General features: G+C 43.7%; 2 protein-coding genes across 3 annotated transcripts; one reads left to right on the top strand and one right to left on the bottom strand.

The window, feature by feature from the left end:
• The first annotated feature begins 87 nt into the window (after positions 1–87).
• On the top strand, positions 88–2,499 carry LOC146191516 (uncharacterized). Its single transcript, XM_084602027.1, has 8 exons — positions 88–240; positions 437–495; positions 552–596; positions 651–721; positions 793–895; positions 2,113–2,142; positions 2,208–2,360; positions 2,426–2,499. Exons 1-8 carry the CDS (start codon positions 222–224, stop codon positions 2,474–2,476), a joined length of 531 nt encoding a protein of 176 aa, XP_084458153.1. The 5' UTR covers positions 88–221; the 3' UTR covers positions 2,477–2,499.
• Positions 2,495–20,007, bottom strand: RnrL (Ribonucleoside diphosphate reductase large subunit). Of its 2 annotated transcripts, none has more exons than XM_084602025.1 (18): positions 19,848–20,007; positions 19,513–19,601; positions 18,369–18,546; positions 17,802–17,902; positions 17,656–17,715; positions 15,909–15,948; positions 15,336–15,498; positions 14,121–14,262; positions 13,964–14,047; positions 12,625–12,866; positions 10,051–10,252; positions 8,268–8,414; positions 7,587–7,808; positions 6,275–6,351; positions 6,026–6,161; positions 5,384–5,479; positions 3,954–4,139; positions 2,495–3,436 (listed from the first exon to the last, which is right to left on the bottom strand). In XM_084602025.1, exons 1-18 carry the CDS (start codon positions 19,864–19,866, stop codon positions 3,284–3,286), a joined length of 2,337 nt encoding a protein of 778 aa, XP_084458151.1. In that variant the 5' UTR covers positions 19,867–20,007; the 3' UTR covers positions 2,495–3,283. The 2 variants fall into 2 exon arrangements, with proteins under 2 accessions (XP_084458151.1, XP_084458152.1); XM_084602026.1 differs by lacking the exon at positions 19,848–20,007 and adding an exon at positions 19,689–19,812.
• Between the last annotated feature and the right edge of the window lie 2,000 nt (positions 20,008–22,007).

The following is a 22,007-nucleotide window of genomic DNA, read 5'->3' as shown; positions in this document are numbered from 1 at the left end:
GTGGAACCATGAATCTCTTGGCACGGAGGCTGCCCCTGCGTGGATAAATGATATCACAGCCCACAATCTGCCACAGTCCTGTGGTGTTGTAGTCTCTATGCTGTGGTGTCATTTGTCCACGCAGAGCAAGCGTCATGGCAGCCTCCACGCTCATAACGCTTTAGTTTGAGTTGGGTGCTGTAGTTTGAGCGTTTGCTGAAAACGTTTTCTCTGCGGAAAGTATGACTCAAGCTACGAGAGGTAAGGCAATTCCATTGATCTGCAAAGAAAATGGGAGGAACTTATGAGCGCAAAGTAAATTCGGGAGCAGAGTCAATTTACGTGTCTAGAACGGCAAGATGAGAGTGGTGGGCGTGATTTGTTCCGCGGTTTGCTTGTGCTCTGTTATTCGTATGATACCTGCGCTTCTAATTGAATCGGTGGTGTTTTCGCTCAGGTATTTGGGCCGCAGCTGACCTGATCAAAAGATACCCAGTCGAAGTCCAGAAAGCGCTGGTAAGATAATAGATTGTGTCAACGGAGCACGACATAAAATGACATTTTGTTTTCAGATCCGATCATGTTTGCGACCAGATTCTGCGTTTAGTATTGAAGAGGTAATGTGGCATGTGCGTGATATGGTCGCATGTGTCAATGAAATCTTTTTGCAGAAAGCAGAGTCATGCGGTGCTCTTCCAGAGGACCTACAAGCTGCATACGAAGCGTCAAAGTGTTTGGTCTCGTAAGTGAGGTACAGGTCAGTAAAAGCCTTGTCACTTTCACTGATTTGATTTTTTTTTTTCATATTAAAAGGGCGCTAATATACCTGAAAGAAGCTGCCTTCGCCTCCTTGGCAGAAGACCTCCGCTTGGACGCCGAAGTCGTGGCTCTTTTGCAATCTGTGGCGACTTCAAACGTACGGTCATTTAATTTCCAATCTGTTTTTTTGTATTTTGGGCGATTCCGACGGCGATTCCGACATGTGCCCGCCCTGGATTTCGTTTCGGTTTTAGGCAAGATTCTAATAATGACAATAATAATAAAAAAGAAAAAAACAGTACCTCGACCACTCCGTAGCAATCCATCTGTTGAATAAGTATTCCGGCTGGCCTAGCTCTTGCCCTACCCTGCAACTATAAATTCCATACAAACATATTTAGGAATGCAGAAATGTTTATATAAAGGCGTTAGCAGTTTGTATTCGACTTCCGCGAGTTATATGTCGCTCGTCGTTGCTGAAAGCCATTGGCGTTGAGATGTGCTAGACTTAAAAGCTGCTCTCTACTTGCACGAGATGCAAGTGGGGAAACAGTGCCACTACAACCAACACTACAACTGCTACAACTAGCTGCAACATAGCTCGTTGGTGTGACAGTTTTCCAAGCCTTGACACGCATAGAATCGAGATGTATATCTCGCTGCTATGCTTAATAAGCCTTGCAAGGTCAACTTCGTCTCAAGTGATTATTATAACACGCAATTTATGCCAGCAGTACTTAAGAAGTGGCTGTCAACTCGTATCCATACCGGTTGTTTGGCATTTGCTTTTTCTTGCCCACCTTTGAGGCTTTTGGCTGCTAGTGGTGCTATCCTGCCTACCTGCCCCTGAGGAGTTTTCTGTATGCCATTTGTGAATCTGCAAGGATGTAAGGATGCCTGCAGCATCTACCTAGCATACTTATCTCGCATTCCGTAACTCTTCTGGACCACATTCCTTGGCAGCAGGGTTACTTTCTGAAGTGGCCTCTCCAGGCCTGGTTTGTTGCAAGTTGGATATGGAATTGTGTGTTTAGTTCTTGTAGGGCTACTCATATTTATGTAGCAGGTAGCGTATCTGTGCTGTTATGTGCCTGGCAGTGAACAACCCAAATAGAATTCAATCCAGACTTGTGCACTGTCCTAATTATGATATCAAAGCTGATGTGGGATATTTTAAGGTGGAAGTATGGTGCTACACTATGTGGCTGATGACAAATGCCTCCGCAAGGCAGTATTCTCCAGGCTACCCTGCTCTTGTAGAAGCTGCTTTTCTTTTGTGTCTGTTTTTTCTTTATGCGATTGGCAAGTGTTCCTGGGTCTGGATCAAAATTGTGTCCTTATGGGATCTGACCATTTTTCTGTCTCTTCCCCCAGGTTGGAAAACAGGCTGGCCCTTTGGGAAAGGTAATCCACAAACTAGCCTCTAACAAACTTTCAGAACCATTGCCTCTTTCTGTGTGCACTTTCAGCTGGTGAACGTTGACTGGAAGATAGGTGTTGCAGCCATGTCCGACTTGTGCAAAAACTTGAACTCACCATTCATCATGCTGCAATTAACATTAGAAGACTCTGCCCACAACCAGACCCGCCATACTATTGAACTTACAGTTCCAGAATTCCAGGTACTAGTCACATGGCAGTAGGTGAAGTTTCGAAACATCCACTACATGTGCCTGTTCTTTTGCAGAAGTTTGCATCAACAATGCAGGAACTCCATGGAATCATGTCAACCATGTAAATAAACATTCCTCCAACAGTGAAGTGCAAATATCTTTACTGTTCATATGATGATATCAAAGATGAAAATGTTTTGAGCTCACTAGCTGAGTACAAAACTTAAAATGCTGAAAAGGAACAGACCAGAAGTTGAGGTGCAAATGGAACAAGATATCTTTTTTTTTTTTTTTTTTTCAGGAAAAATGCAGGCAGTGACAAGTGACAGTGTTGTAGCATACATTTGCATGCAGCATCTTGCTACAGACATTACTGTAGGCAATGACAATAGTTTAAAATCGTCTCTCCTACAAAAGGCTGGTGCATAAGCAATGTAAAACAAATACCACACAACCTGGCATAAATATTTGACTAAGAAAACTGCTAACATGCACAAATACTGTGCTTGAATGTTGCATCACTTGTCTGCCTTGCAAAATGGGCAGTTGTCAAGCGAAAGAAAAATGCACTCGTTGACATATGGGTGCACATAAAAAAATCATCTAGGCTAGCCTCGAAAAGCACAAACTTTTCGACAATGGCTTCCCTCTTGTCATGCAACAGCATCAACAAGAGAACTGAAGTAAAAGTATCTTTCAATCCTAAAAAAAATAAGTAAAACGGGACAATGCTGCATTGTCAGCACAAACATTTAGATGACACACAAAGACCTTACTAATGAACACTCGTTAAAAACATGTAACATATATGCTAACACAGCAAAGCGCAATGTGCTAAATGCAGCTAAAAATGTTCTTAGATGTTTTCACGAAATAGGAAAGAGTGGTGTGAATGAGGATGAAAATGCACAGCTTAAGTGTAGCAATTAGAATCATGCACTACACATGAGGCAGTCATCCTTATTTTTCAGCGAGCACGCAATGCCGTCCAGCTGCTTCTTCTTGAGTGCAGTTTTGTCAACTGTAAACTGGATAGCGTTGGCTGCTGGCTTTGTCCTTAGGTAGTACATGCCAGTTTTCAGGCCCTGAAATATAGGAGACAATTTAGAAATGCCAAGCTCCGCACACTGAGAACTAGAAACTGCAAGTGCTTAATATTGTGGCAGTGGCAAAAACGCTGAGAACAGCACTGCGGGGCATCATACATATGTTTCTACTGTTGATAGAGGTAAGTGTTCATGGGGAAAAAAAAAAAAAAAAAAAAAAAAAAAAAAAAAAAAAAAAAAAAAAAAAAGGTAAAACTATCCAGTATGAAGGCTGACAGACATAAATTTACATATTTTGTCACGTTAAGCATACGCCATCTTCTCGAAGGGCAATTCTTCAGGACAGACTATATGTGCATCGTGCAATGCTGCAATTATTCTTCTTTTAAGTATCGTGGCTTTAGAGGCTTCTACCTTGTAACATGTGCAAAAAAGTAAATGCCATCTTCCCTAACTTAATGAAAGTTTGTTGCTAAGTAATGGAGAGTTGTAGGAGCCACACATGTCCATGTTGCATTATGTCGCAGAATTTACTGCCACCAGATAAGCTCCTTACCAATTTCCAGCCATAGAAATGCATGCTCGTGAGTTTGGCATAGCTGGGCTGGGCAATGTGCACATTCAGCGACTGGCTCTGGTCGATAAATGCTCCTCGGTCTGCAGCCATTTTCAGCACATTCTTTTGTGGGATTTCCCACACGGTGCGGTAAAGTTCCTTCAGGTCGTCAGGAATGTCCAGGTTCTATGCAGGTGTCCAAGACAAGCACATTGAAAAAAAAAAAAAAAAAATATGCGTTATTTGTCTCTTTACAATCCGAGTGGATGTTAGTTCCATTAACTCCCGGCCGACCAGCTCGAAACTAGGGCATTTAGCACAGCCGATGACATTAATGAGTAAAAGTGGTCCAGCAGCAGCAATTAGAATCGCAGTGAGCCTGACAAAGGAGTGCACTTGTAAAATCCTCACGAATTCACCTAAAGTATGTAGAAATTAAACGCAACCTTGACCTCTCTGCACGGAGTAGCACATCATGCTAATGTGTTCTCTTATTCTGACAGTTATTTTTTTCAAGTTACTCATGAAAATCTCTTTAGGCCTTGCTTTCTGTGGTTCAATGAATTACCTCTGCTATTTTGGTACTTTTACGGAGCTGCTTTCAGCAGTATTCATTTGTGTCCTGGCAACTGCCACCAGTGTTCCGGAAATAGCTTTTAATAAGCCACTGGATAGGTGCACGTTTCTCTGTTTTGAACTGCCTATGGTTTTTGTGAAGCTGAGATGTTGGGGCGACATTTAAGATAAGTCACGAGCAGGCACCCAAAGACTCAATTCTAGGATGCTTGATTTAAACAGGACTTTATGTTCACACCATAGTCAATGGTGCCAGCTTCTCTTTTTGCTGGAAGGTAATAAGGGCGACACAAAAGACTCAACGGGCCACTGTCTTCCCAAGGCCCATTCAATGTCTGCTAGGCAACTACTAAGCACTCACCGTTAGCCCACTGATGTATATGTTAATGTGTTCCAAGCCTGCTTTGCCAGATAGTCACCAAAAGACTGGCTGTACGTGTTAAGCATCAGCCAAGAAGCTACCACACAAGGCCTGAATGGAAGCAAAATTGTTCGGGCTATGCCACAAACAATGCAAACATCTTCCGAGGTCCTACCTGCAAGATTTCACAGTCGCCAAAGGCACCCTGGCAATGTGTTCAAATGCAGATTTATTAACATTAGATATCAGCCATGGCGTTTGTGAATGGCATTAACACCTATAACAAATCCGCTCCTTCGGCTTTTACTTGTGACTAATACATTATAGGAGCTCTCAATTAACAAAGTTACCACACACTCTGCCGCAGAAAAATTAGCGACTGTTCCGACACCTATGCATACACACAGTCTCTCTGCAGCAGACTGCTCACTTGGCACAAATCGTGACTATAAGCTTATCCAAGTGCACGAAATCCAAAAAGGTGCAAACTAACCTGCACAGAGCCATTGTTGGCAATCAAGTCATTTTTCAGCGTTTCATTCCACAATCCCCTGTCAGTCAAGTCTTTGAGGAGATGGTGATTGACAACCTGGGAAGAGCAAGTTAATGTCTTCGTTAAGTTTGCACAATATGCACGTGCACAAAACAGATACGCACTCACACACGAAACTAAGCTGCAGGTGACAAAGTAGCAAGCAGCCAACCTGTAGACTTAGCCTGCATTAAAACCTCTATTTGCACATCTATGCAATTAAGCTTTTTGAGTTTTTTTTTACTCTGGTAAACAGCACCTTTGAAAGAAATGCAGGGCACAGTTTATTAAAGTGTACAGACTCACATGAATTCTATAGACTTATTAATATTACCACAGGTATCTCACATTAAACTGGTCACCTATACCTCTTCATGAGGCAACCATCACAACGTTTTTCCAAAATTTCTGTGAAACCTGTATCATACATTAGAAAATATGGTGACAATTTTTTTTTTGCGCATCTTTGTCTTGACACCAGGCACAATTTTTTTCACAGCGAATATAATGGCTGCTATCTTACAGAGAGACTGCAATATGTACGTGTGAACAGGACTTAGAAACATTGCCACAAAGAAAATGATGAAAAAACCAACATCGCACCTGGAATTCCCCAGAGAGGACACGTCGTGTGTAGATGTTACTTGTGTAAGCCTCTATGGATTCGTTGTTCCCCAAAATCTGTGCTGTAGAAGCAGTGGGCATAGGTGCAAGAAGCAGGCTGTTCCTGATGCCATGCCTAAAAACAGACAAGACAGCTACACCATCGTGCACCCTGACCAATGGCCACAGTGACCTGACAAGAGGGCAGTGTGAAAGGCTCGCAATGCATACAGACAACAAAACCCTTACTTTGCAATCTTTTCCTTCAGCGCTGCCCAGTCCCACAGGTCGGTTGGGGTGACATCCCACATGTCATACTGAAGGATCTGGAGCAAGATTTTCATGAGACGTATAAATTTAGCTGGCGTAGAATCGCAGCTCGCATTAACCTGTTACTATTATACTTGCACACTGAGGCTAAACATCTAATTGCAAAAACATTCGCATGAACGCTTCCTTGGAACGTGCTGCAAAAAACAAAAGTCTGCAGTTACCATAAACATGCCCCCTCTAAAGCTAAAACATCAGAATTAGGAGCGATTTGGTGAAACAAGGTGAAACAGGCTGCTGTGGCTGGCTCTGAACCTGAGTCCAGTTACTCATTGTGCCGGTTGCACAAAAACCATCCTTGCACGAGCAGAGGCAGCTTACTGGGAGATGAAAGGCAGTAGCTGTACAACTGGAAAGTTCAGTCAACATCTGTGAGTCTCTTGGGAAGATTGGCAAGTGTGAACTGCGCATTTCTCGATGCTTGTAAAGGAGAGAGAGAGAAAAAAATACTGACTACTCGCACTGCTGCTTAGCGCAGAGGAAGTGAGAAACCCCAGTGAAGCACAGCAGATCTGCGTGGTCCAATACAAGTGTGCAAACTGAAAACAGAAATGCCATTTGTGACTGTCAACCTTCTGACGAAGCATTCCTTCGAGACAGGTCACAGTGCACAATGGCCACAGCATTCCTCCCTGTCAAAAATCTCGGAGGCGACTGCCAAAGTCAATAAAATATCTGTTCAAATGTACGCTAGGGGCCCCAATTACATGATAGATGCCACACAGCACAGTAAAACCTCGATAATTCAAACTCAGTAATTCAAAATCCCGGATAATTTAAAGAATTTCTGCGGTCCCAAAATTTCTGATGTAAATTTAACCGTACAATATGAAGCGGCGCCTGCACCAACCTTGCTAATTCGAAAGTTTTCAGAACTTTGCTGAAATACTCGATCCCAATTTCACCGAAAACCAATGAAGTGATGGGCCGTCACTTCATGTGCCGTCGCAGCCGGCACATCACAGCCATGGAGTGACACCACAAAGCGATGCTTATATATTTGATATGCTGTAGTACGCCCCATCCATGTAGTACGCCTACAGGGCCTTCACAGCTAATGTGTTAAAGTGCTTTAAATCAAGGCCTTTTTTAATTACTGGGAATTCACTGCACACGTTAGTAATGCAACCCCAAAATCAAAGGAATCAAACAGCAGGGTGCCTGGCATGGCAATATTATACAAAAAGGCAAAAAATGGTGCAATGCAAAAAGAAAAAGAAAAGAAACGCACTCCTTGAGACACTGGTGACCCTTTGTATGTCTCGTATGGTCCCTCCTTCTCAGCCAGCTCACAGCTTGCCTCAAGAGCTCCATAGTAGATTGTCTCAAAGATCTGCTGATTGAGCAGCACAGCTTGCTCAGAGTCAAATGGTAGGCGAAGCAAGATGAAGCAGTCTGCAAGGCCCTGGACACCAATGCCAATGGGCCGATGCCTCTTGTTGGATCGCTCGGCCTGGGCAGGAAGATGGCAGAAGGCAAATCACTCGCACGAACAAAAAGAAGCATCAAAGACACGTGAAATGAAGCGTCGAACAGCCAAAGAGCAGATGAGTCACTAGTACCTTTTAAATACCTGACCATCATGCTGACCAATGGCTGGTGCTGTAGTGTCACTAATGCAGTGCAATTAAAGCTAAGCAGCCAAACGATCAAACAACATTTACCTACTGTAAATGGAAAAAACTAACTGGAGACTAGGCATGCACTAAACAGTCACTGTCTAAATGTCACTATCTAAATTACTATGTTATCATACAAACAGTACCTTGAAACGAGTAAAAAAAAAAGAATAAACTTAGCTGCCTTTTCTGAACTGCCAATTGAAGATAAACGGGTTGACTCGAGTCCTTTCAAACACAGCATTCACTCGGCAAGCCATTTAACAGCAAGCAGATGAGAAGTAAAAACTTACCTCGGGGATTGGATAGAAGTTCACATCAATGATGCGGTTGAGATTACGAGTGATCACCTGGCTAACTTCTCGCAACTTCTGAAAGTCAAAGGTTCCGTCCTTCACGAACCGGTTCAGCGCTATTGATGCCAAATTGCACACAGCCACCTGAAACAAGATGTACAACATACACTTTTCTTCACTTCCCTAAATAAAGCAACTGATCTGAGCACCACAAAAACAATGGGGCTTTGGCACCAAGTGATGATGATGGACTGATTTTTATGGCGCAAGGGCATCTTAGGCCAAAAAGCGCCAAACGCAAGGTGAAGTGTCAACTGAAGTCAATTAAATGTCCGAGGTGTGATGTTTAATGATGTACTTAAAAACAGTGGTGCTTTCGCACCAAGTCTTCCAGATGACCTCCCAAGAACGTCCTATCTTAACCCTTTCGCTGTCATGTACGTACCGGTACGTTTTCTATCGTGCATTCAAAACTTCGCGCGAAGCTGGCGCGCTTGGACTGGCTGCGCCATCTGTCAAATTTTTCTAAAAGTTCGTACTTTTGTCCCGCGCCCAACCCCACCACCTGCTTCGCTGGTGGGCGCAGTCACTCCGCGCGCTACTCTCTCGCGATGAGCGGTCATGTGGTGCGTGCATTTTGCGGAGCGCGCGCGCGATTACGGGTTCAAGGGTTGCTCAGCCATCTGCCGCAGGTTTGCAAGTTTTAATTTTTATTCTGTTGGCAAGTCTGCTGGTTGAGGGTCACATGCCGTTGCCTCTCGACGCATGACTCGATCACAGCTTTCGTTCTCTCTCGACGCGCCCTTGCTTGCGGCTAGCAGCAGCAAAGGAGGTTGTTTTAGCCTCTTTCCATCTCCCTCTGTCATCTTGACTTCACGTGCCATTTCTCTCCGTTGTGCGGGCCACCGAAAGTGCGTCCTCCGTGCGCGAAGTTACTTTCGGATGGCTGACCGCACGCGCAGGACCTTCTACTATGGACTGGATTACGAATACGAGCCGAGCTTGGATTCGGACTCTCAAAAAGTATCGAGCAGTGTTTTTCTTTCTTATACTATCCTCATTTATCTCATTTATAGTCAGGCCAATGATGATGATGATTTTAATTAACAACACCTGTAGAGCACTGAAATGTGCATATTCCGTTGACTATGTTATTTGTATAGCAATCATAAAAAATAAATCACTATGCTCGTTCCTTGAAACCATCATTCCCTGAAACCAAGCCGACACTGGGGGTGCGTCATGGCCTGAAACACACGACACCGAAAGGGTTAAGCTACCGTCAGTATGTTGAATTGTACAGTCTGTTCATTACTGCAATATTCCACAGCAAACGCTAAATAGTAATAGTAGTTGCAGGTGGCTTAGTCGGGAAAAAAAGACACGCACACAAAGAAAACAATCGCTAAGCCCCTGTAATGGTCCATTTTCCACTTAGGTACACAACACTATATATTGTCTAAATAGCCGCACATACTGAAAGCAGTCCACTACGCCAACAGAATAAGTTGATACTGCTACCTGAAGGGGTGTCTACAATAACCAGCGGTACATCTTGGTTCTCTGTAAGCCTGAATATTCAACCTAATATTCAAGTAACACAGCCACAACTTCGGTTAAGGTTGAAGTGAATGTGAACACATAACAACAACCACACTGTGGAAATGCCTCCATTGAAGTCCAGCCAGAGTTGATATCTGTGTGACCTTCCAGATTAAACACTGACCCAATTGTATGCCTTCTGCTGAAACGAAGACTGGACAACAATCGCAAAACGCACCTCATCGGGGGAAGTGTACTCGACCACCTCTGTGCACAGGTTGCTGCACTTGATGGTGCCCAGGTTCTTCTGGTTGGACTTGCGGTTGCATGCATCCTTGTAAAGCATGTACGGTGTGCCTGTCTCTATCTGCGACTCGAGGATGGCTGACCACAGGTGCTGTGCACGTACCTGCCGTCGGTAACGTTTGTCAGCCTCATACCTGCAAGCGGAGAAGGCAATGCAGCTGATTTGAACTGCAATGCGGTACCAAACATAGAAAGTGCTTCGCGCTACTCAGGAGTACAGGAAAGTGGACAGCGGTGAGCAATTTGCACACCTCCCCATCCTAGTGGCTGCCTCTATTCGCTGTGACATTCTACAGAGTGCAATATATTGTCATTAGGTCCTCGGATGCTTTCAATTGCTGCGCAGCTGTTGTCTATTGCAGTTCCAGGACATAGAATTCACCCAGCACAAGTTCAGCTGTTGCATCGCAACTCTAGTAGCATTCTTGCTAGGTATGTAACAAATTCCACCTTCTATAGGGGGTTATCTGTGCAGTGCGTGGGCATCCTGACAGCCTATGCTAGTGTATGACCTGTTGACTGTGTTAGTTGACTAAAACTGGACTCTGCAACTTTCTTCGGAGCTTGATTTTCATGGCATTCAGTGGCTTCGAGCGCATCAGCGCCCGCAAATTTAAAATGTTGTGGCTGTTGGTGCAGTTTTATTGCCACTGTGACACATGCAAGAATGAGCAAAAGAAGAAAAAAACTATGCTGTGAAATGACTGGAGAGGCTGGCTCTACGGCTTGTCTTTGTCATCCACTTTTTCCTTCCCCTTGCTGGGGCAGTTTGCGATTCCAATGGATGAGAACTGTCCAGGAGTGAGACTGCCACGGCGAAAACGGTGTAAAAGCACATGCAGGGCGTGCCTTCGCAAAATTCCTGAGGACTACTTTGATATTGCTGCCTCCCTTCCATTAATAGCTGCTCGAGCAGATGGATAGTGGTTGTGGGGTATTAGGGCCTCTTCTGAACAACCATTCTGAGCTACAAAGCGTCGCAAATTCCAGAGGAGCATGTTGTGCTTGCAGGGAATTGAAAGAAAAAAAAAAAAAATTGTGGCAGTTAACGAAGTACAATTTCTTTTTTCCAAATGCTTTATTCGAATGCCACATTTCCTGCCAAGTTCCATTTCCCCCCTTGCAATCTAATGAATAATGTATTCCATTGCATTACTGAGCCTGTACGTCAAACATGCAGAATGAGAAGTGAACATTTTCATGAAGTAGCCTAGAGCAATTTTGAAATATGTAAGTATTTTGAAATATCCAAGCATGAGCTCACTATGCAATGTTTTGGAAAATGCCTACTAACAGGATTCATTAAACTGTGCATGTGCATTCCACGCATGGAATTCCCGATCGACATGGATACATCTGGCAACACAGATGAGTACTACAGCATTAAGTGGCAGGCACTGTAATTACGCTTAATAAGAGGTACAAGTTGAAGGCTGTAGAGGCTCATGCACATACATCCAGTCACGATGGCAAGATAGTCTTAATGTTCTATGAAATGGCAAAGAGTAAAGTAAAAAATCAGGGGGGTTCTCAAGCTCAGACTGAAAAATACAACACAACAGCACCTTTACAACAACCTTTTTTGGGGAAAGGAAGGAACGGTCAATTAACTGCTGACAACTGGAAGTACATATGCCGTCAGTTCGAATCCCTATTGCAAACTATCCTCCACCTTGACTAGCAGATGGATGCTTTTTGGGAAGTGAAATGGTATGACACCACTCCCAACACTGCACAAAGAACGGTCACGTCATAATTTGGCAAGAAATCACGCACATATTTCTGCCAGCAATTTCGAGGCACAGCAACAGCTATTTGGCACAATGAGCCCAGTATGTTCTAGCGTAAAACTGCTGTACACTACACTGATTGGCAGCTTCAATGTCAAGGTAGGGAAGAAGCAGGCAGATGATACGTCAGTAAGGGATTATAGAATAGGTTCTAGGAAATCCTCTTGCCATTCCTATGAACATCTGTAAATATGCTTGCGCAACAAAGAAAAAGGCATATCCACCAATGACAGGTAGCAATCATATAAAATGATAAGCAGAAAAAGAAAAAAAAAAGATAGCGAACTTTTTACTATATGCGGCACCCACTTAAATGTTTGCTATACAAATTTTCTAAGATGTGGCTTCCTATACAATAACCAAAATGCTTTCACACAAAAAAAAAAGGTGTGTTATTTCACACTGTAACTGCCTTGGCATGCCCACTCCATGTCCAACATTGAAAGAGTGGGTTCATGAACAATCGTCAAAAAAAGCTATCTCAGATGTACTGAGATACTACTGTAACTGTACCAGTCAAGAATGTCTTTGCTATTCAACAGAATGCCCGTAATCTTCTAAACAGAAACAAAACTCCGACTCAAGTACCTTCGCCTGCACAGTACAGAAAATTGACGAGGACTCCCACAATGATGGGCAAAACAACAATCCAACAAACTCAAACCACCAATTTTGCACCTTCACTAGCAGTAAAGGTTAAAGGACCAGGCACTCACTGTGTGTACAGCTTTTCAAACTCCTCTCCATACACTTCGTCCAGACCAGGACACTCGTGCGGGCACATGAGTGACCAGGCGCCATCTTCTTCCACACGCTTCATGAACAGGTCTGGGATCCAGAGGGCGTAGAACAAGTCCCGGGCTCGAGCCTCCTCTTTGCCAGTGTTTTTCTTCAGCTCAAGGAACTCAAAGATGTCTGCATGCCACGGCTCCAAGTACATGGCAAATGCTCCTGGCCTCTGAAAATTTATGTTCAAAATAAATAAATGAAGCTGTTGCACGCAGTTATGATTAGATACCAAGAGCAATCCACAAAAAGCTTATTAGCCAAAGGCAAGCTCCGCACCAAGGAAAAAAGAAAACCCGTTTCCACACAAAATGATGGCAAAGTCCCTATCATTCGCGGAAGTCCACGACTGTTGCAAGGATATTGCTCTACAATGACACCATACAAACAGTTTTATAGCGAGAGCTACACTGGGCTGCCAATCGAGCATTTCGCGGCCAGTTGTGCGCATGCGTCGTTACCATGACAACCGGAGAGGAGCAGCAGATGCGGCGTGCGCTTCGCCATCGTTGCCCGGCCGCTCCACCATCGGAGCCGTTGCATGACGTCACGCAGATGAGCAATAACGCGGCCGCGCGCTTCGCTGCACGCCGCTCTATTAGCTGAACCGCATGTCGCATGCACAGCATTACATATAAAAAGCGGAGATGAAATAGGCGGCTGTATGATAATGTTTGAAATGGATGCAGAGAAGAGTCCAGTTGCTGCTAAAAGGCGGTACAGACAAGAGAAGACTAGCTCTTCCGATTCTGAGGTTGTCGCGTGGCACTTTGCTACTAATAAAGAGAAAATGAGCATAGGAAGGCAAAGAGAACAGTGGAGACGCCCGATGGGCAGCTTTCATCTCTGCCAAGCAAAATTAATAAAAGATGTGCATACCCAATGCCTCTCATTGCTAAACAAACAGTGACCACAACAAGCTCAGCCAGGGAAATGTCTCTCGCTACGTATATCCTGGCATAGCTGAGCTAAGCCACTGCCAATTTTTTTTTTAAATGAAGGGACAGGCTGTGTGGCTTTGTCATCAGCTGCAGTTGGTGCTCGGCGTCTGCCCTTGGCATCTTGTCTATTCAGTGAGTTTCGCCCCTTCTGTCAAGTGCCCACAGTTCTGCGACATGTTATAACTACTGTTCGAGCTGTGTGAGCACACACTGAAGCAATTGCCTATTCAGGTGAGTGGGCAACGCAACCGCACAATAACAAAAAAAAAAAAAAAAAAAAAAAACATCCGCAACACCAATGAAGAAACCGGAGCAGTCTACTCCATACCTTGTTGCCTCCCTGGTCAACATATCTTGCTGTGTTGTTATAGACCCGCAGCATTGGCACCAGCCCGTTGGACGTACCATTGGTCTGCAAAACAGAACAAGCTGTAAGTGCGGCACAAGCACCACAGATGCCACAGGTAAATGGAACGGATAGTCACCCCAGCAATGTAGGTCCCCGACGCTCGGATGCAGTGTACATTGACACCTATGCCGCCCGCAGACTTTGAGATGAGTGCACACTGCTTCAGGGTGTCGTATATGCCTTCAATGCTGTCCTCTTTCATCTGCAGCAGGAAACAACTGTGCCCAAAACATGGCAGAGTAAGACTTCTCAATTCTGTTCATTTTCCCCTGTTCACAGGCACCAACGCATGGTGGCAATATAACAACCAACAAGAAATCATTTGATACTCCATGCTGTGAAGTACAGTACAAGGTCAATAAATTGAATTTCATCATTATGCATAAAATAATGTAACTGTGTAGGTCGCCGAATAGTTGAGAACAAAGCTAAATGATAATGAAAATGTATTTTGATGAGAAAAGAGTGGCTCTGCCCCTAGAGCACCAATTACATGGTTAGTTTTCAACTGAACCCAAGTTTTCTAAAGGTAGGAGAAGCAAGAGAGATGTGCAGGGCTTAAAAGTATGAGTATGCTCATGAAGAAACAATTCTGTTACACAAACCAAGGTCACTGTAGGTCAAACACAGGAAAAGAGTCTGGAAATGCAGAAAAAGGTTCCATCTTACCAGCCCACATACGAGGTGAAATTAATGGCTTGTAAGCATTCATTAATAGAAGTAGCAGTATTCAGAGTAGGTACTGTGCCCTCAGGTTGTTACACCTACTCCATTGACAAGCCATAGGCTCAAGAAATTTCTATTCCTGCAAACTAACTGTGCCAAGCTTAGACTGCTGACATGCCACAAAACTTGAGAAGAAATACAAGGTGTTGTAAATATAATATTGAGGCACACTGCCAGTAAAAATAGGTTACTATTTATTTTACTGGGTAGTTATTTAGCTAAATGTAAAAACCGCGTTTTTTTTTTTTTTTTTTTTCTGAACACAGCTGAAATTTAAGTGACTGGTCCTCCTTACACCTCGACAGAACAGAACTTGGTTTGCAGGTCTACTTCGACTGTAGTCACTCCCCAACTTACAACAGCTGTTACAGTGTTGTGCAGCGATGTCTACTCAAACGTGCAATGACGGCAATGCATACACGTACGGAGCTCTGCGCCGTACCAATAATTCCCGAAACATAGTTCTGAAGTCCCTATAGTAGCAGCCTCGTAAAATAGTACCAAAAATGGTGGAGGACCAACATTTCCAGACTTCCTTCATTACAGCTTCAAGGTTACACCGTACCTTGAAAGTTGTGGTCGTGGAGTTCCAGAGTTGAACAGTGTTGGCGATGCATGTGTAAACCACTTTTCCGACATGAGGTTGTACGTATTAAGAGCAGCTTCCACATCTTCACCATGGATACCAACAGACACTCGCATGAGCATGTGCTGCGGGCGTTCGACCACTAGGAAATAAGGTCAAGATATCATATTTGTAGCAGAGTGACAAAAGGCAGTCAGTAACGGAAGCCATTGTTTGCACTATGGCCTTTACATCTTCAACAGCATGAGTCCTTCCTTAGCCTTGCTACTTGTTAGCATGCAAGCATGCACTGCTCCTATTAAAACAAAGCTGAACTAAAATTAGGAGCCTCATGAAGGAATTCGTTGAAGGAATCCGTTTCCTTACCATATAAATTTAGATTTCTGCTGAAAGGACAAATTTCCAATACACCTGCATCACTAGTAGCACCTTTAGAGGTAAGCGACAATCCTACATGCCAACGATCAAAAATTTTGCAACTGCTCCAAGTTATTCACAAATAAGGCAAGGCAGGCATGGATGACTAACTAAAGACTATTTGTGAGCACTCACCTTTTCCATTTATCTTCAGGAGGTATGACCGCTCCAATGTCTGTCACAAATGAACAAACCACCTTATTAAAGTATAAAGCTTTAAGAAATGCTAAGGCTATCATGCACCAGAGATTGGCATCAAAAAAACAATATTCTTTGGCATGAATATAAAGCTCCCTGCTTAGATAAGGGAGTGCCTGGCTGTGGTGCAGTGAAACAACAGAGCAACTTAAAACCACTTTCTTTTTTCTTAACATGGTAATCTCCCTTTCTCATGAGAGATTGTGTTTGCAAACCTCAGTGTTTGGGTCAATAGATACGGTCTAGTTTGGTTTATAGGCCTTAACATCCCAATGATACTTGTGCTATGAGGAACACCAGTAAATGAGCTATCTTAGTTTCTGCTTTATATCTCAGAACTAGAAGCATATTTTAATGTGAAATTGTATGTCTTCGCTAGGTACGTTGATAGTTGTAATTTGGTGCAATGTTCGTACTGTAGCTTTTTTTTACTTTTTGTGTGGCAGATATTCCAGCTTTACTCATGGTCAAAAATTAATATACCTTTCTAACAGAGTGTGAAGCAGTATTACATTTAAGTTTCAATTTTGCCCGCTAATTTCAAATGTTAGCAGCTTTAACTTCAACCTAATAAAAATGGGGTTTGCATTAACCACGGAAGAAAAAATATTGCCCTGCATTGTCATGCACCATGAGAGAGACTTTCAACATTGTTTTTCCCCCGACATATCATTCTTACAATTGTTAAATAGTTTAGGTTCAAACTACTTTCGAGACTTAAGTATAATCTGAAAACCTGTACCCGAAGAAGAGAGGCAGGCTGGTTTTAGCATTGTACTATTAAAATGGCAAAGAAGCAATTATACCAAAGTTCCTGCACCCTTCAAGTGACCTAGACTCCACTTTGAGATCACAGCCATTATTGCAGTCATTGAAATAGAAACAGACGAGAAAAAATTTGGTTATAAGTTATATAGCAGTCATAGGTAAATAGCTTGTGGTGATACATGAATAGTAATACCTTACGCATCATTATAAAGCATAAAACACGCAAACAAAAACCGCATGTCTATACTTCTCTTGCAGAATGACAATGAGGCCTAGTTATCTTTTGTTATAATTTTTCCTTTCTCTCAGTTTCTCATCGTAACTTCATGTCTACATGGAACATGTATAAAAATTTCTCCAACTTTGTGACAGTTGTCAGTTCGCGCTCTGCGCGTCCATTTACCTGCTCCGTTCCGTTCATAAGGTGTGAACTTTGCACTTACTGCATTCTCCAAACAAATTCATGATTTGTAAAGTTTGACGTCCTTTAGTGACATGTGGGCCAATGTTGTAGTAGTGGGCTCACTATTATTTCGCTACCTGGGGTTCTTTAACTTGCACCAATATCATCTTCATCTCCAGCAAAATGTAGTTTCTGCACTTGGAATCCACAACAATTCACGTTATTCAAGAACTTCACTGAAGAAAATTGTGAAGAAGCATTGATTTCGACTGCCTGCACAGCACCAAACTCCACCCATATCTTTTTTTTTTTTTTCTTTCTTTTTAATTCTGCTGAACTCAGATTCCTCTTCAATAGCTTTCTACAACAGCCTTGGGGACATTTTGAGGATAAAGCATTTTTCAACCAGAATGGCTGGAAACTGTGCCTTTAATTGCTCTGCACAATAGTGTGAAAGATCACATTGTACTAATGCAAACAGAAAAAAAAAAAAATATGAACCACTCAACTCACCTTGAACCCAAAGTAGTTGTAGTTGAAATCTCGGTCATAAATGATAGCTGAATTAAAAACCTGCAGGCAATGCACAGTCTTGTTAGTGACCTGACCATAACAGAGAGAAGACAGCAGGTGTCAAGAAGGTATGGAAGCCCACTCACTTCAGCATTGTCCATGACAATCTTGTACACACTGTCGCTGATCATAGGTGATCTCAGCCTTGTGCGCTCATTGACCATGTTGTAGAGGTCTTCAACAACCTCTGGAACATCCCAAAATCTCACTTGTCCATCACATTTCGCCATATGCTGTTCGGTAAGAACAATGCCCAAGCACAGAAGAGCATAGGCAACTAGCGACAAAGAAACCTAGTCTGTGGTTCTATGAACCGATGTGGAATGAATTTCTGAGCTTGATCAAGGCTTAACATCTGTGGGTGCCTATGCCTGGCATGACATCATACTCAGACCTAAAATCTCCATCTGTCAAGTCACACAATCTTCAAAAGCATGCTAAAGAAACCTCACGAAGAACCTTACTTCTGAAGCTTGTTTTTAAAATTTCATTATTTACATCTTTTCTCACAACAAAGAACTGGGCTGATAAATTTAAACAGAACTTATCTGACCGCTAACCAAGAAACCTGTTTCTATAACTGCAGCTTGCATCGATGTCTGTTGAATTTCTCCAAACTGCCATCATAAACTTTAAAAAAGCTGGACTCTCACCACTGAACACTTTCTTTGTCTCCTTATGCAGGTTAGAAACTGCAATTCTAGCGGCCAAAATGGCGTAGTCTGGATGTTTTGTGGTCATTGTAGCGGCTGTTTCGGCAGCCAGATTGTCCAGTTCGACGGTGGTAACACCAGGATACAATCCATTAATGACCTTCTGAGCAATGGAGCACTGCAAGAAATAAATATTAAAGAAAAATATGAGTAAACAAGACTGAGTAAGCAAGCTGCAGCCAGCTTACATTATGCCACTCTGCAACACAAGAAACACATCAAACTAGAGAAAAAGGAAAACAGCAATGAGCTCATTCCATCAGTAATTACTGCGTAAAGGGGAAGTCTATTCTAGGATGCACTAAGACAATACCTTTGCAAGAACCTGTAGCCATTGGCAGCGCTTCTTTTTTTATAGCTTTAACAATGACTAATACTGCACTTTCAGGCTGATGGTGTTAAAAGTGCCAAAAGTTCGTTTTTCTTTCTTTCTTTTTTTTTTATCACACTGTCATTTTTGCTATGATACAATGACACTGCGCGATTCCTACATCCAAAGCTTGGGACTACAACCACAATTTTGCTTCGAACTAAAAAGTTCAACATAAAAGAGATTGAAAACAGCGTCCCAGTTAGCTGGAACCAGGGTTCCTTTCTTTCACTGAAAGCCCCTTGAATGGTGCACGCACCGATATTCCTATGTGACCATGTCTTAAACAACACACAAAGGGTGCAGGGTTCGTAAATGTCAGGATAATGTCATTCAGGCGTCAAAATCATCTCAGAAAAAAAAGCAAAAGTAGAAAAAACTGCAGTTTGAATCCTCGACGTGATCTTGTCGATATGGACGGGCTCCTTACGGCTATATTAAATAGAGAAACACAACAAGTGAATGTAAGACATCTCACACATGAACAAAATTAGCGTGGGACGTAAGTCAAAATATTAGTTAACGGTGCGATAGTCTGCTCTACGAAGAGCAATACGCCTACTTGAACGCGTGCTGCAATATGCTTCCGGGAGCTACAACACCTCCACATATGTGGCGCAAGCAATCAAACTGATCGAAGCCCCATTTAGACGCTAATTTTTGAAACGGCAGCAGCACGTCAGAGCGAAAGCTAAACCTCGAGGAAAGACTTACGGGGTCAACGAAGTCCATGTTGAGCCCATAGCAGAGCTTGTGAATCCTCGACGTGATCTTGTCGAAATGGACGGGCTCCTTACGGCTATCTTAAATAGAGAAACACAAAAAGTGAATGTTAGACATCTCACACATGAACAAAATTAGAGTGGGGCGTAAGCCAAAATAATCTACACCTGCCACCATCGCGCTTTGCTTTAAGGGCAACTGAATGTCCGCTCACGCACCACCGTGAGCACAGCACAACCCGCCTGCTACGCAAATCCGATATGAGTACTCGCAGGGTCCTGGGGACGAAAGGCATTGATCTACACATAGGTAGCTTGGGAGCTTACCTCTTTTGAGCACGAACATCCTCCCCACCTCTGCTTGTCCAGACAAGCACAACCGCCTATGAGACACAAAAGGGAGCCCTTTGGCGCCAGAAATGCGGTGAAAAATGGCGCCAAATAGGAAACCCACGTGAGCACACTGCCCAATCACCGTACGATGATCCAGTGATCCAGCTGTTCAGCACCCACAGCTAGATTTCCGCTCTTTACGTAAAATATATTATGCAACGTTTTGAGTTACCAAAATGTTTACTAAAAAATAAAAAGCTGAGACAACGCAAAACCTATTCTTTATTTCTATCTGCATTGGAAAGATACTGCTGAGCTTTTTTCTGTTTTGGTTTTGGTTTCTGTTGCAGCCACGATATTGCAGTGTCGTAGTTTTGAAGTCGCAAAACAACGATAGCTCAAGTTGTGCATCAAATCGTGCATCGTACAAGGAGAGACGCATACTTACTTCTACTACACGTCGTATGAAATTCTCGCTCTGCAAGTTCACGCAAAAGTGACGGTTTTTTTGTTGTTTTTTTATTGGCATGCAGCTTTACGGCTTTGCTGGCAACCATAATAATAATAATTGGTTCACAGGAAGGGAAAGGCACAGTATCTGTCACACTTGCTCTGTGGACGCCTGAACCGCGCCGTAAGGGAAGAGAGGAATGTGGGAGTGAAAGTGGAAAGAGAGAAAGAGGAGCCGTAGTGGAGGGCTAGGAGTAATTTCGACCTCCTGGGGATCTTTAACGTGCGCTGACATCGCACAGCACAAGGACGCCACTTCGTTTCGTCTCCATCGAAACGCAGCCGCCGTGGTCGGGTTCGAAACCGGGGACTCCGGCACAGTAGTCGGGCGTCTTAGTCTTACCACTGCACCACCCCGGTGGGGCTACTAGCTGGCAACCATGGCACGCGCACAACGCAAAAAACTGATTTATTTATAGGAAGGGAAAGGCGCGGTAACTGTCTCACTTGTTTTCTGTGGACACCGCAACCACGCCGTAGGGGAAGGGAGGAAGATATGGGAGTGAAAGTGGAAAGAGAGAAAGAGGAGCCGTAGTGGAGGGCTACGGAGTAACTAGCCCGCCAAGCAACAGTTCCGTAGTGGAGGGCTACGATAATTTCGACAACCTGGGGATCTAACGTGCGCTGACATCGCACAGCACACGGACGCCTCTTCGTTTCGCCTCCATCTTAACGCAGCCAGGTCGGGTTCAAACCCGGGTACTCCGGCACAGTAGTCGGGCGGCACAACCCAATTAAATTAAATTGGTTCACAGGAAGGGAAAGGCGCAGTAACTGTCACACTTGCTCTGTGGACACCCGAACCGCGCCGTAAGGGAAGGGAGGAAGGTGGGAATGAAAGTGGAAAGAGAGAAAGAGGAGCCGTAGTGGAGGGCTACGGAGTAATTTCGACCACCTGGGGATCTTTAACGTGCGCTGACATCGCACAGCACCGGCACAACCCAACATTGGAGAGGGAGAAAGAAGTAGAGAGAGAGAGGGCCTGCGGCGAATCATGATACAGCATCGGTTAAATCCGAGCTCATGGTTGGACGCCGTTGCAAAGCGTCTAAAGTGCCCGACAAATGAGCAACGCATAGGGAGGAGGTGACGACACATCGGAAACACTTTTTTTTTGTGCTTTTATAGTTTCGAACCACCCAAAGTTATGGCGACTGCGCAATACTGGGTTTGCTCTCTCATAGTTGTTTTACCTTTGTCCAGATTAGCGTACGTGACCGTAAGAGCAAGAGCGAATTCCTATGGAGTACAAGGGACCAAACAGAATAGAGTTAATATGTTAAAGCCACTCAACTGAAATGGCCGCGAGTAGCTTTAACATAATAATGTTAAAGCTACTCAACTGAAATGGCCGACTGCCGAATGTCGGTAAATGACTGGGAAGAGCTCGGCAGCCGGTATTCTCGGTCAGCCGATGTAGGCCAAAATATGGGTCACGTGGTTGGCTACCATGAAGTTACACATGGTTAATATAGTTGACCGAAGATTTTAAGATAACTATTGGCAAATAATGGCAGGGAATTAGTCGGTATGCAATGCTCGAAGCCAAACATGGTCCATAGTAGGGCTCTGGCTGGCTGCCCACGAGGTTAGCCAAGTACTTGAGCCAGCCACATATCGGCAAATGGTGGGAAATTAGTTGGC

The sequence above is a fragment of the Amblyomma maculatum genome, chromosome 4, assembly GCF_055883805.1.
Source record: "Amblyomma maculatum isolate TAMU_Amacu chromosome 4, ASM5588380v1, whole genome shotgun sequence".
In the NCBI taxonomy this organism is placed as follows: Eukaryota; Metazoa; Arthropoda; class Arachnida; order Ixodida; family Ixodidae; genus Amblyomma; species Amblyomma maculatum.
Note: the sequence above shows the minus strand (reverse complement) of the source record. Positions and strands in the feature narration are given on the sequence as shown.

Bases quoted from the DNA above. Each gene is read 5' to 3' on its own strand.
- LOC146191516 (XM_084602027.1), top strand. The intron at 597-650 runs GTAATGTGGCAT...ATCTTTTTGCAG, and splicing joins CTGCGTTTAGTATTGAAGAG to AAAGCAGAGTCATGCGGTGC. The intron at 2,143-2,207 runs GTAATCCACAAA...GTGCACTTTCAG, and splicing joins AGGCTGGCCCTTTGGGAAAG to CTGGTGAACGTTGACTGGAA.
- RnrL (XM_084602025.1), bottom strand. The intron at 18,547-19,512 runs GTAAGTCTTTCC...TATTTCTTGCAG, and splicing joins ACATGGACTTCGTTGACCCC to TGCTCCATTGCTCAGAAGGT. The intron at 4,140-5,383 runs GTTAGTTTGCAC...ACACCTGCATAG, and splicing joins CCAACAATGGCTCTGTGCAG to AACCTGGACATTCCTGACGA.